The sequence below is a fragment of the Sinohyriopsis cumingii genome, chromosome 14, assembly GCF_028554795.1.
Source record: "Sinohyriopsis cumingii isolate HCF-2022 chromosome 14, ASM2855479v2, whole genome shotgun sequence".
NCBI lineage: Eukaryota > Metazoa > Mollusca > Bivalvia > Unionida > Unionidae > Sinohyriopsis > Sinohyriopsis cumingii.
In genome coordinates, this window is record NC_142974.1 from 95,395,055 (window position 1) to 95,412,795 (window position 17,741).

Sequence of the window (17,741 nt, forward strand, 5' to 3'; positions counted from 1 at the left end):
AATATTCTGGTCATTGATAAAAGTAACTATTTCTGTGCGCTTTTCTGGTGGTCCTACTGAATGGGCATTGAATAATGCAATACGCAGAGGTATCTCTTGGATAGTTGACAGAAAGATTGACAAATTAATAGGGATTTGAATTAGGTTATCTAAATTAACGGTCAAATTTTTTTTTAAATTGTCAAGCCGAAATAAGGGAGATAACTGGAATTCTTCTTCCTGTTCTACACCGGCCAGCTTTGAAACAACGTTTCTTTTTTCACTTCTGTTTACATTTAGGTAATGATGAATGTAGTCCCAGTTCGTTTAGTCTAGAGCACAATGTAGTGTGAAGAGCCAAGGAGTGATCATTTGAAGTAATTAATGAGGGTCCATCGTAGCATATACGGGTTGACTGGCAAGTATCACGTGATGACGGTTTGTTCAAAAACAGTGGTGCAAGAAAGCTGGGAAAAAGTATAATTGTTCTCATTTCCAAAACAAGGAGATGAAGAAACACACACGAATTTAACAGCCGATACATAATGAACACAGTAACATAGATGAAAACAGGCAACAAGCACAAATATCATGAAAACGGCACTAAAAAACGGAACAGCTGCTTCAAGCCATTTATGCAATAGTGGCCATCTTGTATAACAGGTTCATGGTCAGAAGCCATGTCAATGAATTTTGTATTGCACTTAATGTCATATTAAGAACATGTTAATTCAAGCATAACATAATGGTATGTTGGTCTTTTTCATAAGTAGCATAGGTTTCAATAATCAGAAGTTAAAAAGAAGAAACTGACTTATCTTAGAGTCATACAAAATTGTTTTTGACTAGTAGAGTATTATCAGTACCCTCAAGGGACTATTGGCTCTTTTTTATTACTATTTTTTAACTGGTTAAAGTTATGAATTATCTCCCTTTTCATAGTCAGCTGGAACGCACTGCAAATCATGAGGATTTAGAAAGAGCTGCCTTTCATTTGGCCTATTACACCAGATACAAGGATAATGACTATCACAAGCTACCTAAAGACACTCTCGAAGCACTGCAGCATAGACTAGACCCCAACATCGGTGAAAGGGAGAGAAAGACAGTGCAGGCTCTGCTTTATACACCTGGAGGTATAGTATTACGACTCTTTGGTCTTAAATTAAGTAATAGAAAAGAACCCAATTGTTTTCTTCTAAAATCCAACAAATAATTTATTTCTCTTGAATACAAAGTGAAAATTTAAACAGAACTTAAAGTAATGTGAATTAAATCCCAAATAATCCTAAAAGATCTATTAAATCTCCAAAATTGTATGAAGCTCCAATTGAATGCCACTGGTGTTCCAAATAAGTTCCAATATCGATGTGTTGACATGCCTGTAGAGCAGCAGGGAAGTTGTACAGACCAGACGTTCCAGACCAAATAAAGCCTCCTACGAGAACTTTCTCCGTAGAAGCCTCAGATTTCAAAAATAAGCCTTCCTACGAAAAATAATTTGCGTAAATTCACTCTTGATTGCAATTTTTGTGTGCAAATTCAATGATTCTAGACAAGTAAAAAAGGGGGGGGGGAATTTATTCCGTCGACGAAGTTTGCAAAGTTTGGCTGCAATTTTATAAATAAATTTGATCAAGACCGATTCGATATCTACTACGCGGATCATGAAGATTAATCGTGATGAAACCATGCGGTATTGCCTGGGCGCGGCTGAAGAAATTTTTGAATTTGTTTATGTCCATATCGCCGTTGCACCAAGTCTGATGAATATTTCTCAACGTGTGAGTATCAACGCCATTGAACACCGACAAAATATTACAATTGTCCCTAATTACTTTTGGAATTTGCGTATATCGCTGCGTCACGTAAATCACATCGGTGTTCTTGTGTCGGCCACGCGAGAATATCCTAGCCGGATTAGTTTGCTTATCCAGCATAACATCATCGAATACAACAAGATTATTAACATCGCCATCTAAATTTTCCACGGATGGGGTTTCATTGATGTCTGTGATGAATTCGATTGTGCCTTCGTCGGTATTGTCGCTGAATTCCTTTAGCACTTGATAACAACGCTGATCATCAACGGACGGTGCAACCAAATACAACTTATCCCATTTTAGCCATCGCATTATCAAATTTAGCAACAGCTGCGTCTTTCCAGAACCAGACGGGCCAATAATTATCATCCTTATCGAATTCGGTAACACCGCGTTGTGTTTCGCTTGCTCGCGTTTCTTCGTGGCGGAAAAATCAATTACATTCATGTTACTAGAATACATGGATCTATATTGTGTTAAGTGTCGCACGCGCACAGCTACGATAAATCCAATCGAAATCGTCACACGCAATAACAGGAACGCAATTGCAGGAGAATGCGAAGTTTGTAAGACACGCAAGTTCAGATTTGTAAAAAAAAAAATAGAACCGGAGGAGACATTACCGCCTCCATGAAAAATCTACCTGGGTTGCCCTGGGCGAAATATCCGGGGGAAAAGCATCTGCCAGGATACAATTACTGCGGACCCGGCACGAGGCTCGATATAAGACTCAACAATGATAATCAACCAAATCCCGACGAAGATCCAGTAAACGCCATCGATAACGCGTGTTACTATCACGATCTTGCGTATCGCAGCGGGGATTTACAACAAAGACATCTCGCTGATATTAGGCTAATTCACGCACTAAACGCGATTCCTGACAAAAGTTTCAAAGAAAAATTGGCAACTTGGTTGATAAAAGGCGCGATGAAAGGTAAATTAGTACTCGGCGCTGGTAAATAATAATGGAGCAGATATATTATTCTCCGCGAGGATTCTGGCGAGGAAAATCAGCAATAGCCAAACTCGCCAAGGCAGCAAAAGTAAAACAATCCGTTGCTGAATCGTGGCTATCGAAACAGGCAGTCTGGCAAATTTATCTTCCCCCGCCTAAGAAAATATCATATGCGAGTTTCTCTGTCAGTGTCCCTAATGAAGTCCATCAGGCTGATTTAATGTTTCTTCCTTACGATACCGTCGACGGAGTCACATATAAATACGTGTTAACGGTTGTTGATATCGCAAGCAGATACAAGGAAGCCGAGCCGTTATCGAATAAAACAGCAACGGAGATCGCTAAGGCGTTTAGCGAAATTTATTCACGATCTCCATTAATATGGCCGAAGCTTCTCCAGGTTGATCCAGGTCGAGAATTTCTTGGCGCGGTTACTTCACTGATGAAAAAGAATAATGTTAAAATCCGTCGCGGTATTGTAGGTGTTCATCACAATCAAGCTATCGTTGAGAGATTCAATAAAACTCTCGCGGAACGATTATTCGGATACCAGTACGCGCGTGAATTTATTCAAGATAATCGATCTCATGATTGGGTATCGAGGTTGCCTCATGTGATTAACGCACTAAATAACGAGACAACGAGAACAATAGCAATGAAACCCGCAATTGCGATTACAAGATCGAATATACCCCTAAAGCGAGATTCCACAATTCCGCCTGTGCTAGGTAGCGTCACGGTCCGGTATTTATATAAAGAAGGCGAGGCCGAAGGAGGAAGAAAAAGAGCAACCGATCCAACCTGGAGCGTAACAACACACAAAATATCAGCCGTAACAAGATCGTCAGGAAGACCAGCAATTTATTTCCTAGATTCGCTAGCGCCACAACGCGGATTTACCAAGGAAGAATTACAAATAATACCGAAAGATACTCAACTACCGCCAGCGTCATTAATGTGAAACCGAATTCTACCTAATTGAGATAATTTTCTTACTCTTGACACGGCTAAATAAACTAAATTTGACCAGGAAATTCTATCATCGACGATCCAAACTTGGCCATCCACGGTTAATCCCTGCGATGAGTGTATCGTTGTTGCGTAGCCTAATTTCCATGGTGATCTTTCTGCGTTTATCGCGTCATTGACAAGATTAATATCAACAAGAATAATATCATTCAAAACTAAGATTTTTTCCTCTCCGCAGGGTAAAGTAACACTGATATTTTGTTTCCTGGTATCAGCGGGCCTGTAACACAATGGTACCTGCAATGTTGGAAATTTCTCGCAATGAAGCTTGAATAACATTTCCTGAATAACATCACGAACAATTTTCCTACTAGCAACAATCAGATGATCGAGACGCCACAAATTAAGAAAAATATCCATCGGAGTCTCGTCGATTATTCTTCTCATCACATCGCATTGAATTTTATTCGGTTGTAATCGAATTATTTTCTTAAATTCAGTCAGTAAAATATCATCGGATCTATAATCGGCGTCGATTTCCTCATAATATTCAACAAAGTTCCTGAGCCATTCGTGAGGAGATTCACCATCAGTCGGATCAGGTTGGCCATGATCTCCGCACATTATCACGGCTGTATTTTTCTCCTCCAGCCAGATCAGGAAAGATTTTAATACAACTAAATTTACTGTGCAAATTTCATCAAATATTATAATTCTGTTGATATATTTATTTCCCATGCGAGCCGAATCCCATAATCCACCGCTGTATTTGAAATAACTGTGATATGTGCAAGAATCAACGCCGCGTTGCCTTATTTCTCGCGCTAATCTGTGAGTTGGAGTCAACACTATCATATCAGATTTCGCAAATAAATTTATCGCTCGCGTTGTTTTACCGCTACCACCAGGACCATTTAGGTAAACAAATTTGTTACGTGAAATCGGGTCAAATGCGGATGCAGCCGTCGATATTTCCTCAAATTTATCTCGATGAAATTTATCGCAATCTTCAACATCAGCGTCCTCACAATAATCTAGGATATCCTCGTTTTTTATCCTCCAAGTGCCCCAAGAGCCATCGGAGATTAAATTATCCAGCCTATACTGATATTTCTTATCGATATAAAACGAGTCCGTTGCGACCCTTACCGCGATATCAGAAAATTTATTTATCATCGACAGTAAATTTATACTCACATAAGCAAGCATCGATGATCTCAAATGCGTATACTGCGCTGATTCTCCGTCGAGATAGCTAATTACGGTACCCAACTTTACTCCGTCAATAATAATATTTTCTCTGTTGCAGAATATTCCTCCCGATACCGTATCGGCAATAATAAAATCCATTTCGGCATCGTTGATAAACAACCTAGCGTGTCGGTGTTTATGATCAACGGATCCCCCTTGAGTAAATTTTCCAATTATTTTTCTTCCAATATCCTTCGCGTTTTCACAGTCCGTCGGTAGCCACACCTTAGTTTGTTTTCTATACGATATAATTGCCTCGCTCACTGTCAACGATACTAACATTGACGAATCTAGCATATACCTCAACAACACTATAGGGACCCATCTGCGTTGAGAGAAATGCCGACCGAACCAAATATAACAAATTTTATGTAAATTTTCAGCAAACTCGAATGAAGTAACATAAGCGAATCCGGTCATAACAAAATCTGGCAACGGTCCGTTAATTGCCACTCTCGTCATTTCGTTGGTGGGATGGCCAAATTTAGCAAAATAATCCGCACAATCGCCATATCCAAGAAAACTTCCAGGATAGCACGCGCTCATATCAACAGAGATCATATCTTCGAAATAATATTTGGTATTCCACAATCCGCCATGGCCGTATTCGATACAGCTAAGTTGAATATCAGTGAGAAATTCATTTTTTGTAGGTTTCCACGAATTTCTTTCTCTGGCAGCGTGAGCAGCAACAGACGGAACAGTAAAGCAATTCGTTAATAACTGATCAGGATTTGACGAATATTTCACCGCGATATTTTTCATAGATTCATGTAATTTTTCATCTCGGTAAATATCTCCGCGCGGCAATATAAACTGATCATACTTTTCTTCGCTCGAGAATAACCAAACCGATATTGGATCAGATGCGGCTAATATTTTGATATATCGGAACATGGCATCGGAATTGTCTTTTGCATCATCAACAGGATAAAATTTAACAGCGCGATCTCGCGGGAATATCATTACCGACTGCGACCACGCATGTGAATTATGATCAACAATTTCGATTGGTACTCCTCGAGATCTATACGGCGACGAATATAATATTTCTCCCGATAGCGTTTTCACCGTAATAGGAAATTTAAGTTTCTTGCTCAACACAGCAACATCGTCAATCGATGCGCCATCAACAACTGTCTTCGCCCACGCGTTAATTTTATCCAACCTCAACTGAGTCAGACCAGATCCACGACGAGCGTTTTTCATATGCTCGATAACGCGCTCGGCAACGCAATTTATCATCGGTGATTCTTTCATCGCAGGTAGATTTTTCATGTCAGGATTATTATTTAGCCGATAAATTCCATAAACAACAGCGCTAGATGGATACGCCCTGGCATAATAAGGACCGTCAATTCCCAATAATAATCCTGGCTTCGAATTTTTATCAAGAACGACGTTTTTCTTACCGCCACGTATTGGATCTCGTTTATCGCGAATAATCCAAGTGTCGTCAGGCATTTGTGCGATGAATTTTATTCCAAAGATAAATCGCTCCTCGGAATGCGAGTTTTTTATATGCTCGATTATCTTCTTGGCCCGTTCCAGATTCATCGTAGCATCAACAGCGTTAGTTTTCCATGTCGACCAAACATGAATCCCCCCATCATCGAAAAATTCTTTTTTGGCACGATCAACCTCAGGAATGATATATTCTGCCTCATCAAGATCAAATGTATCCATTATTATATTTTAGACAAATATTTAAATTATAATATGCAGTGCAAATGGATACCAATCGGATCAACAAAATCATGCGACAAATCCTGCAGAGGCGATTATTGTGGCGCTCATATATATGCGATTCGACGAGGCAGTAAAGGACCACAACGGTGTTTAGTTTGCCAAGTTGGCACGCGAGGAAAGACTCGATTGTGTTTATCCTGTGGAGGGAAAAATTATCGAGAATTGCTCAGATATTACAAAAAAAGATCCTCGTCGGTGATAACATGCGAAGAGGATTACATTAATCGATTCAAGGCAAATTACGATTTAAACAAACAGAATATTGTATATGGAAATGAAATTGACGATTCCTGCAATGAAAATCACACACGAGTATAGATCTCATCCTACGATCGAGGGATACGAAGCATCATCGGATGGTATTGTCAGATATATCAAAACAAAGAATCCTGTTGGTAATTTTGATAAATTTGGTTATCTTAAATTTACAATCAATAAAAATAATAAAAGAAGATGCGCAAAGTACTTCAACCATAGATTCATATACGAATGTTATCACGGACCAATAGAGATTGGACTTGTTATCGATCACATCGACGGAAATAAACTCAACAATAAACTTTCCAATCTCCGAGCGGTTACACAAAGTGAAAATTGTAGATCCGGCAATACCGGTGGCGCACGATCAGCTAAGTCGGTCAAATCGGTAAATCAAGCAACAGGCGAGGAATTTGCATTTGAGTCAATGAGGGCCGCTGCGAAATATTATAATATTAATACAGCCTCGGTGCAGCGAGTGGCAGGGGGGATTCAACATGCGACGTTTTCCTACAATCTCGGTGAATGGATCAAATTCTCCTATATACCAATAATATTCGATTCGGAAAGCGACGAAGAATAATTGAATATTACAAAATTAATATAATATGAATGAACAAACCATAAGCAATATCATCGAAGCCATCGATGACCTGAAGAAAAAAATAAATCTTCCATCGGAGTTGGACACGAATAAAATCCGATCCGAATTCGAGGCGATTGTTCAAGGGAAACTTGAATACAAATACACGCTGCCGTCAGAATACAAATTAATAAAGAAAATCCAAATTGCGATGTACCAATCGCTTGCAACAGTCAGCGATGATCGCATCGAGGATTTTGTTAAATTATCTACGCTAGTGGAGAAAGCTAGATTGATTTTATCCGACGAATATGAATCAAGAAAAATTACAAGCTCGCGCATCAGACAGTTGAAAAAGCTTGTCGATGAGAACAAGGCCAAGGAAATATCCTCCTGAATATTTCCACAAAAAAAAATTAATTTTGAAAATTTCCCTGGATTTTATTTATTTTTTTGCAATTTTGACGGGTATTTACCCCAGCAGATTTACGAAATTATATAATTGCATAATTTTGACGGGTATTTACCCCAGCAAATTCACGAAATTATATAAATTACTCGATTTGACGGGTATTTACCCCATAAAAAACATAAAATTACGCAAATTTCCTAATTTTTCTGATTTTTATTTATTTTTTTTTGTTATTTACCAAATAATTTTATTTTACTGAAATTATCCAATTTTCTTTGTTTTTACGGGTATTTACCCCATCAAAAACATAAAATTATACAAATTACTCGATTTGACGGGTAATTTACCCGGCAGATTCACGAAATTATACAAATTTCACAATTTGACGGGTATTTACCCCATCAAAAATAAAAAAAAAAATACTAATTTTGAAAATTTCCCTGGATTTTATTTATTTTTTTGGCCCATTTTTCCTTGGTGTACAGATTTACGATTTCACCAGCAGATTGATACTAACAGTTTCCCCGCGGATATCAAGCAAATTTCCCTTCTGATCCGTCAGTTTGAAATTTATCCTTGACAATAATCGATTATGACATCGCAGGTAAAATGGATTCACTGGCTCTTTTATTATCAAATAACCAGGAGAGGCGCTAGGTGAAAACGAATACAAGATAAAACCCTGCTGCGCTTGATTTGACTCTGACGAATCAACATTGTAGCTGCCCTCGACAACATCCGCGTGAAGATAAATCGCGATAACTTCCGTTATATTAACGATACCTGGCGAGATATGCCGCCCCTGCCCGGCGGGATCATTATCGTGTCTGAGAATCGATTCTGATTGTATTTTTTTAGTCCACGCGGCATGTAACTTCGGAAATAAATCATCGATGGTATCAGTGACGGATTTTCTCAATTTATCAACATCATAATCGGGAAATTTGAAATTTGGTAGCGTTTCCTCGGTTAATCCAAATACTCTCATGAATTTTTGTTTTTCTCCTGAATTTCTGATCAACTCGAATTTGCTAATAGGAAGAACATAATCGGCAATTGATATATCGTCGACTATCGCCTGAATAAACATTCCATGATAATATTCAACATCATTCGCGAGTTGATTTAAAATTTTCACGCGTTTGATAATTTCGCTACATGAGCCTGATTTATTTAAGATGCATTCATGAAAGGATTCCCGCAATAAATTTAATTGTATTGTATGTTCTTGAATAAATTCGTCGAGGGTTCTTCTTACCAAGATACCATCTATGGGGGCTATTATCCTGTAAATGTGGGTAGCGTCGAAGATTTTCACACCGGGGGGAATTTTAGGAAGAGGCAACCACGAGAGAATTCTTTCGTTAATAAAAGTAAAAGCGAATATTACCAGGTTAATTTTGTGGTTATTCATGAGGTTGATGGCGCTATCGATCAGAGGTTTGTGTTTGATATCTCCATACCATCCTTCGTCAGTGGTAAAATCAGATTTTTTTGGTTCCGGTAGTTCTGGAGGAGCTTCCTCGTACCAACCTGGAATAATAAAATCTGATTTTTTTGGTTTTGCTAGAGGTGCGATTTCGGGCCAACCTAATATGGTCCTAATCGATGATTGGTAAATATCTACCATGTACGGTGATTTCACTTCTATCATCGATGATAGCGTTGGTTCGTGCGCAGATATCCTTATTCCCGGAGTAGCATCGCCGGTTATATTTGATATTCTGGTGGTAAATTCCTTATCCAGCTGATCAATTTCGTAACTGCCTGTTGGTATGCCAACGACGATCCAATCAGGTGTTCCATCGGATTTGTTTTTGTTGTCAAAAACAAGCGAATTGATGCTAAATTCTGGCTTAGTTGAGCTTAACGATATTAACGTTGTTGTCGGCGGTGTCGTGTTTGTCACGATCTGGGCTAGTTCGGACATTATTAATATTCATTTGTTCAATCTCCGAGTAAATACTTATCATTACCGAAAATTCTAGATCGGAGATAACGCCATCGTTGAGACTCTCCGAAAGCAACGATGATAATTTCGAATACGCGTCGTTGATCTTGGTTAGTTTGTTTTTGTACAACGATAATTTCTCACTCGTGCACGAGGATATCTTTTTCGCTACGATATTGAGAACACCTGCGATTGTCGTTGTTGACGAGATTATTATCGTTGCAACGATTGGTGCGATTGTTGTTACCGCGGATAAAATTATTCCAGCACCAGCGACTACCGCGGATACCGCGTACACGGCGACGTCAATGGTAACTAATCTACGCTGGTATTTTTTTATTTTTGTTTGATATTCGTCGAGGAGTTTTTTTAGCGAATCCTGCCATGATCGCGCCTGATTGTAACGGTAATCCGATGCGGTCATTTATTAGTTATTTATCTAGCCAATTGGATTCAATGTGATAAATATTCGAATATTGCATGATAATGCGTTGGTTCTGTCGTAGTTCTATCTGGTGGTTCTATTGTAAATATTTCCCTGGCATTTTTCTTCATGGAAATAATAAAAAATCCGGGATAATATTCATGAATTTCATGAAATCTGGCTGTTACCTTAAATTTTATCTTGGAAATATATTGTACTCGATATACACCATCAAACGGCGCGACAAAAGTATCAAGATTTCCAAGGGGTGTCCATGTGAGTTCTTTTGTTTGTACCACAAGTGTCATAAAATAAGTAGTATTTTCTGTCATTAATTCCACTGGTGTATAAACACGCGCAAATCTTCCAAGGTTCATTGACGATATTTTTGTGTTAATATCGTTAATTTTTGTAGTTGCGTCGAGAACTTTCGCGTTGATTTCTTGAATTTTTCCGTCGTTCACTGATGTATCGACTTTTTTATTTGCTAATTCTCGTACCGCGGAGGTTTCCTCGGATATTTTAGTAACATCTTCGCTGATTTTTTTTGTTTTCTCGTGGAGATCATCGTATGATGTTTTATCGACTTTTTCGTTTACGATTTGGCGTACCGCGTTAATATCATCGTTGATGGATTTTGTTTTCTCGTCGTGTGATGTTTTATCGATTTTTTCGTTTACGATTTGGCGTACCGCGTTAATATCATCGTTAATTTTAGTAATATCCTCGTCGATTTTTCTTGTTTTCTCGCTGAGATCGTTATGTGATGTTTTATCGGTTTTTTGAAATATTAGTGCACGTGCCGATTCAATATCTTTGTTGATTTGGGCGATATCCTCATTGATGGATTTTACTTTCTCGCTGAGGTCGTTATGTGATGTTCTATCGGCTTTTTGAAATATTAATGCACGTGCCGCTTCAATATCTTTGTTGATTTGGGCAATATCTTCGCTTATTTTCTTTGTTTTCTCGGTAAGATCGCAGTGTGATGTTCTATCGATTTTCTGACCCATCGCGGTATTTATTTTGGTAATTTCCTCGTTGATGGATTTTACTTTCTCGCTGAGGTCGTTATGTGATGTTCTATCGGCTTTTTGAAATATTAATGCACGTGCCGATTCAATCTCTCTGTTGGTTTGGGCGATATCTTCGTTTATTTTCTTTGTTTTCTCGATGAGATCGTTATGTGTAGTTGAGGAGGTTTCGATGAATTTTTTTATATCCTCGTCGAGTTTTTTACTGAGATTTTTTGATGTATCGTCTAGTTTTTTAAGATCGTTAGTTAGCTTGGTAAATCTTTTTGTCACTCTGTCCTGAAGATCGTCGTGTAATGCTTTATCAGCCTTTAGAAGCATCGCCGCTGATAGCTCCTTGTCGGATTTTTCCACATCCGCGATATTGGCCTTTAGTGGTAATACCGCGATAATATCGGTAATATCAGCAATAGATTTTAATACCATCTCCGATTGACGAGTAAATTGACTAATATGATCGCGGTATTCGTCTCGCTTGATTATATCAGTTATTTTCACGTTGCTGGTGTGTAATCGCCCTTCGGTATTTTGAAAAACAGCAACTTCGCCAGGGTCCACCTCTGACAGCGATAGAAGATTGTTAATATCGCTCTTGGTTGCGAACTTTGATAGATCGACGTCAGTCACTTCTGCTTTTTCCTTCCTGTAGATAAATCTACCGTAAATATCAACCATGATATTTATCTACGGCGTATTCAAATACAATTTTGTGATACGGACCGGATGATTTTGAAATTGCGTCAAGAACATTAATTGACTCTGGACCGCATATTGGTGGATCCGCTAATGTCTGCGTTGGAAGTGTCGAATACCAAACCGGAAGTTTCAGCGAAGACACATAGTTGATAAATTCATTTGGCGGTGCTAATCCGTACGAATCAAAATAAACGACTTCGCGAGGATTAATCGCGTAGGCAACCCAGTGTGTTCCAGGGCCGGTATTTTTATCGAGATTTATTATTCCCGTCTCGGTAAGGTTTGGTTTGTTCGGTAGTTGATCCCGCATAAATACGCCTCTGAAAAATTTTATTTTTTTTTTCTTTGCTTCGCTAAGTAAATCTAAATTTGAATAGGCCGTGCTAATCTTAGGCCTGATCCGTATGGGGGCCGTCTTAGATAAAGGCCTGATCCTTTTTGTTGTTTTTGCAACATTTTCGCGATTAAGGGAGAGAGGAGGGGAAGTAACCCTCCCTTTTTTTTACCGTATCGTCCTCCCACCACCCTTTCTCCTAATTTGGAACCTATGCCCGAGAGCGCGCCTAATCCTAATGTCTTTCCAATAATCGGAAGGGCCATTTTTATCAGAGGGAGAAAAGGAAGAAATCCGCCTGTTTTGACCATGTCTCTGATGGCGCCTATGGAAAGGCTCACATGAACGCCAGAATTTGCTGATTTGGCCTTGGTAAATCGTTCACGTTGACCTCTAGTTAGCGACAGTTTGTTAGGTCCACCGTGAATCTGATCGTTTTTCAGTGTTAATTTCATACCGCATCGCTTTGATATCGCTGATTGGAGCTTTTTCATCTGACCCGGGGTCAGAGTTACACTGACGTGTTCGTATGGCATATTAATAATCGCTTAGTCTAAATTTGGAATTTATCACATATTCTCGACAGGAGCATCGATGACTCTCATTTTACCGCTAATGCCTTCCAAGATCATTGTTCTATCGCTGAGGATTACCGCGATGGCTCTTGCTGCTCCGCCTGTGTTAATTCTGGCTTTGAAATGGATATCGACAACGGATTGTTTTACCAAATCAAGATGCTCCAGGGAGAAGTAATAGATAGGATAGCGAGTATTAAAATCCAACTGTGATATTTGCAATCCGGTATCGATATTTTGATCGCGACCCATGAAACTTAACAATCGATGATACGCGCGGGCCGTCGAAAAATTTTCAAAATCGATGGCTATTTCCTCGGATGGCTCTTGCTGGCCGTTTATTCTCAGTGAAACGTTTGTTGCTGCAAAATTGTCGAATATCATATGACTGTGTTCTTGATCGTATCTGTTTGCGGCTTGAAGAGCAACAAAGATGTGCCTAGGTGCCGAAGCGCCCTGTTGTGATGCAATTCGCCAGGTAAATATTCCGTTGATATTAACATCGCAGGAGTCGGTCATCGTTGTCAACCAGGACATGACGGATTTTCCGCCTTGATTCATGAATGATAATAATTTTTCTTCCTCGAGCATCGATGGAACTATTGCTGGCATCCACAAGGTAAATTTTTCAAGGACAACTTTACCGACATTAGCGGCATCCGCACTAGCTTCTCGCCAGATGGCTTTGTTACTGCCAGCAGCGTCTCGAACGAAAGTTATCGTGTGTTTTGCTCCGTAAATAACTTTTCGGAAATGTCTACAAAATCCAAAAATGTGAGATAGCGGAATTGCACAGGAAAATCTTAGTTCATTGTTAGTCAACATAGCTCTTCTCGTGGCAAATCCAAGGTTGTAATTGTTATTTGCTTTTATCATCACACTTTCGACGTCGGCGTCATCGGCACCGACGGTATGTTTTTTCGGTCTCCTGGCTTCATACTGGACATGATCAGCAGTATCAGAGTTATCTTTGGCGAACATCATACTAGGACCGGCTGATCTGGTAAAATCATCCGAGTATCTTGCTAGGCCTATAATCGTCGTTGCTATATCAACGTTATCCGTAATCGATTCGATTTCTCTTCCGTCGATCATGTAAGTGGCGCTCTTGAATAATGCCATAATGCCGTTATTGACGAATCCAACTTTAAAATGTTCGCCAAAGTTGGTATCGTTTGTCCTAATAATTCTCCCAACAACCTCGATATATGCCTCAGATGGAAGAAAATATCTTGTTGTATCGTGGACTTGAATTTCCAAGCGATTATTTGTATTTGGGTCAACTGCATCGTACGAGAAATACTGGAAATCTCGCACGGATGTATCTCTGCCTACAGGCTCGTCCATGTCAAACACTTCATTTGACACTTGTGCGAACATTTATTATTAAGAATATCATCTAAAACGAAGACCGCTACCTGAAATGAAGCTTGTATTTGCTAGATTTGTCTTAGCAATTTCCTTTGCTAGATTTGTGTTAGCGACTTCCTGCGCTAAATTTGTCTTAGCGACTTCCTGCGCTAAATTTGTCTTAGCGACTTCCTGCGCTAGATCGTTTATTTTTTTATTTGCCGCATCGTTTATGACTTTGCTGATTTCGGGTGGCATTTCTCTGGTGATAGGCAATTTGACGGGTTGTTTTTTGCGCACTAAATTTAATATTTTACTTTTGACAGTATTGAAGCCTTTACTGGCCAAATTACCGATACCAGAAACGGCAGTCTCGCCGATCTTTCCTATTGCTTTTAACCCGAGCTGTTTGATCATGGGTCCGATTTTAGGTATTATTCGCGTAAAAAGACTTCCAATAATATCGCCGAATCCATTACCGTGGATATATCTGTATACGGGCAATCGAGAGTTTACTACGCGGACCTGTTTGGGTCTGCGCTGATGTTTGTGAACAATCATGTTATTTCAATTGTGTTGTTTTAATCGATGAGCTCATCGACAAGTTCCTTGTAAATGTGAGAATCAATGACACCACCGCGGAATAATCGCTGACAAATATCCGAGGCTTCATTGATTACTTCATGGGAATTATTTCCGGCTCGTTTTCCTCCGATTAATACTTCGAGGCGAGATACGTCGTTGACAACACTATCAGGGCAAACGGTATATCCGCTTCCTGTCTTTGGTTTTTGTGTTGATGGTTCGTTAAACCACTCCGTTAACACGTCCTTATCTTCCTTTTCTTTTTCTTTTTGGTTTACTTTTTCCATAAATTTAAAATATTCGTCATCACGTTTGTAAGGAGGTTTTTTACTAGCAAAATATATCCATTCGATATATTTGTTTTTTTCAAGAGGTTTTCCACGAACACTGGGGTTAAAATATTTATCCCTATTATCATAATCCGCGGCAATATCTATTAAATTTTCTCCCCTTGCGATTTGTTCATGCACATCACGGGTAAAAACATTTCCGATAGCTTTATGAAGATTTTCATAGTCGGACTTCGCAGTTTCTTTCTCTTGTTGAGTTATTTCTTGTGATTTATCCGAAGTTTTTTTTTCCTCCTTCCTTGCATCTGCGATATCCAGAAATTTACTATACAGGGCACTGGTTTTTCTCACCTCAGATAAATTAAATCTAACTCGAAATAAATTATTATACCAAACATCCCGCGATTTAATTTTTTTAAATCCGTCTTCAGTTAAAAACGCCTTTCTATTGTCAAAGGAATCTTCAGCAAAAATAGCAAATAATCTAATATCATCTCCAAGTACCTCAAATTGTTTTTCCATTGTTTCCCAACCACTCTTGGTAAATTTTTCTATTATTATATCTCGAGGTTCTTTTTTTTTAACACCCTCCTTCCCTTCTTCTTCTTCTTCCTCTTGAGCTTGTTCTTCTTCTTGCGCTTGTTCTTGTTCTTGTTGTGCTTGTGCTTGTGCTTGTGCTTGTTGTGCTTGTGTTTGCGCTTGTGCTTGTGCTTGTGCTCGTGCTTGTGCTTGTGCTTGTGCTTGTGCTCGTGCTTGTGCTTGTGCTTGTGCTCGTGTTTGTGTTTGTACTATTCGTTCCGGCAATAATCGAGTGTGTTGCTCAATGTCTCTCGTCATAGGAATAAGCCCCTTCTTCCTGAGTTCCTTATCTTCCTTTTTATCGCCGTATGCGACTTGCTCGATTGCTCCAGTGACTGGACTCAACAACTTTGACGATATCTCGGTAATTCCATACTGAGAATCTTCGTAATCACGAACTTTTTTCTTAAATAATTGTTTTACCGGGATAAGTTTCTTCACTGCCGCTAATTGCTCTCGCGCTAATCTTGCAGAGTGAGGCTCTCCAACTCTACTAGCTTTCCGACTCATATTATTTTCAACTATATTGTTTTAATGCGAGGTAAAATTAGGATCGGCAGCCAAACTTTGCAAACTTCGTCGACGGAATAAATTCCCCCCCCCCCTTTTTTACTTGTCTAGAATCATTGAATTTGCACACAAAAATTGCAATCAAGAGTGAATTTACGCAAATTATTTTTCGTAGGAAGGCTTATTTTTGAAATCTGAGGCTTCTACGGAGAAAGTTCTCGTAGGAGGCTTTATTTGGTCTGGAACGTCTGGTCTGTACAACTTCCCTGCTGCTCCTGTAGTCTTAAATGTGTTGATGTTCCAATTGCTTGGAATGTAGTGATGTGTTTACAGTCCTTTGATGTATCACAATTATATAATCCAAACATCCTTGTCTGAAATCTCTATAATTCCAAATTAATGATTTAATCCAAGAATATTACTGAGCTCTTTTTAATTCCACTGAAGAATAATTTGAATAAATAAATCCACCCATTATCCTAATGTAAGCAAGATTTTATACCCCTCCACTTGACCTAGGTCACAATTACCATTTGTATCACTCTGTCAACTTAATAGGAAATTTCATTTCTAGATGTTTCTAAGGTCAGAAGCAAGACTGTATTAACTTAAACTGAAGTAAACATGTTCAGAATTAATAATGATCTGAGTATTTAATATATAACGATAGAGAAATATTAGCTGTATATTATGTTCTTGACAATATAAATGTTACTGGTTATGTACACCATTCACATGGTTTTAGACGAAGGTCAGGTACAAAAATACAGATATACATAAAAAGTATGAAGCTTTTATGGGGCATTGAGTGTCAAAATGCACTCAGTCTCATTTGAAATGTTTGCAGTCTCAAAATGATGCTGTAGTTCTAATTGTAGCTTTTTATCCGTGAAAATATTGTTAATTTAGGAATTATTAAATATGAGTCATTTTTGTCCCTCTTCTTATTGATGGAAACCTACATGCAGTAAATTCAGTTACTACTCCATTCATCCCCCATGAGTCTACAGCACTGTTTACCTTGATATCTTATTAATATTCATGAGCAATATTCCAGACACACTGCATATTGAAATGATTGGTAACACAAGCTACTTTTGTTTGGAAGAGACACATTGCAAACTTGGCAGAACTCATGAAAACATGCGAAAGACATTAGAACAGCAAATCTTACTAATCTCTGTCTTTATATTCAAAAAGGGAGGGATATAAATGTGTGACTGAGAGTTTGAAATTTATGTGTTGATAAATTAAATGAATGTGCAAGCTAAACAATGACATTTTTGACAGAATTATCTGTGCTCAGAGGGAAAAGGATTGACCATACAGTACTTACCACAAAGCATAAATAGACCTCTTATTAAGATGCTGACACTTTAAAGCATTGTAAAGCCTGTATTGCAGAAACCTCAGACCCACTAACAGAAACAA

At 38.7% G+C, this 17,741-nt stretch overlaps 1 protein-coding gene across 4 annotated transcripts in view; it reads left to right on the plus strand.

Annotated features, from left to right (window-relative positions):
• LOC149784426 (DENN domain-containing protein 3-like) overlaps positions 1-17,741 on the plus strand; it is a 432,202-nt gene that overhangs the window by 279,704 nt on the left and 134,757 nt on the right. For all 4 annotated transcript variants that reach the window (XM_089932491.1, XM_089932490.1, XM_089932493.1 and 1 more), the window contains one exon: positions 922-1,115. In XM_089932491.1, coding sequence (XP_089788617.1) covers positions 922-1,115 — 194 coding nt within the window. The remainder of the gene's footprint in view (positions 1-921; positions 1,116-17,741) is intronic.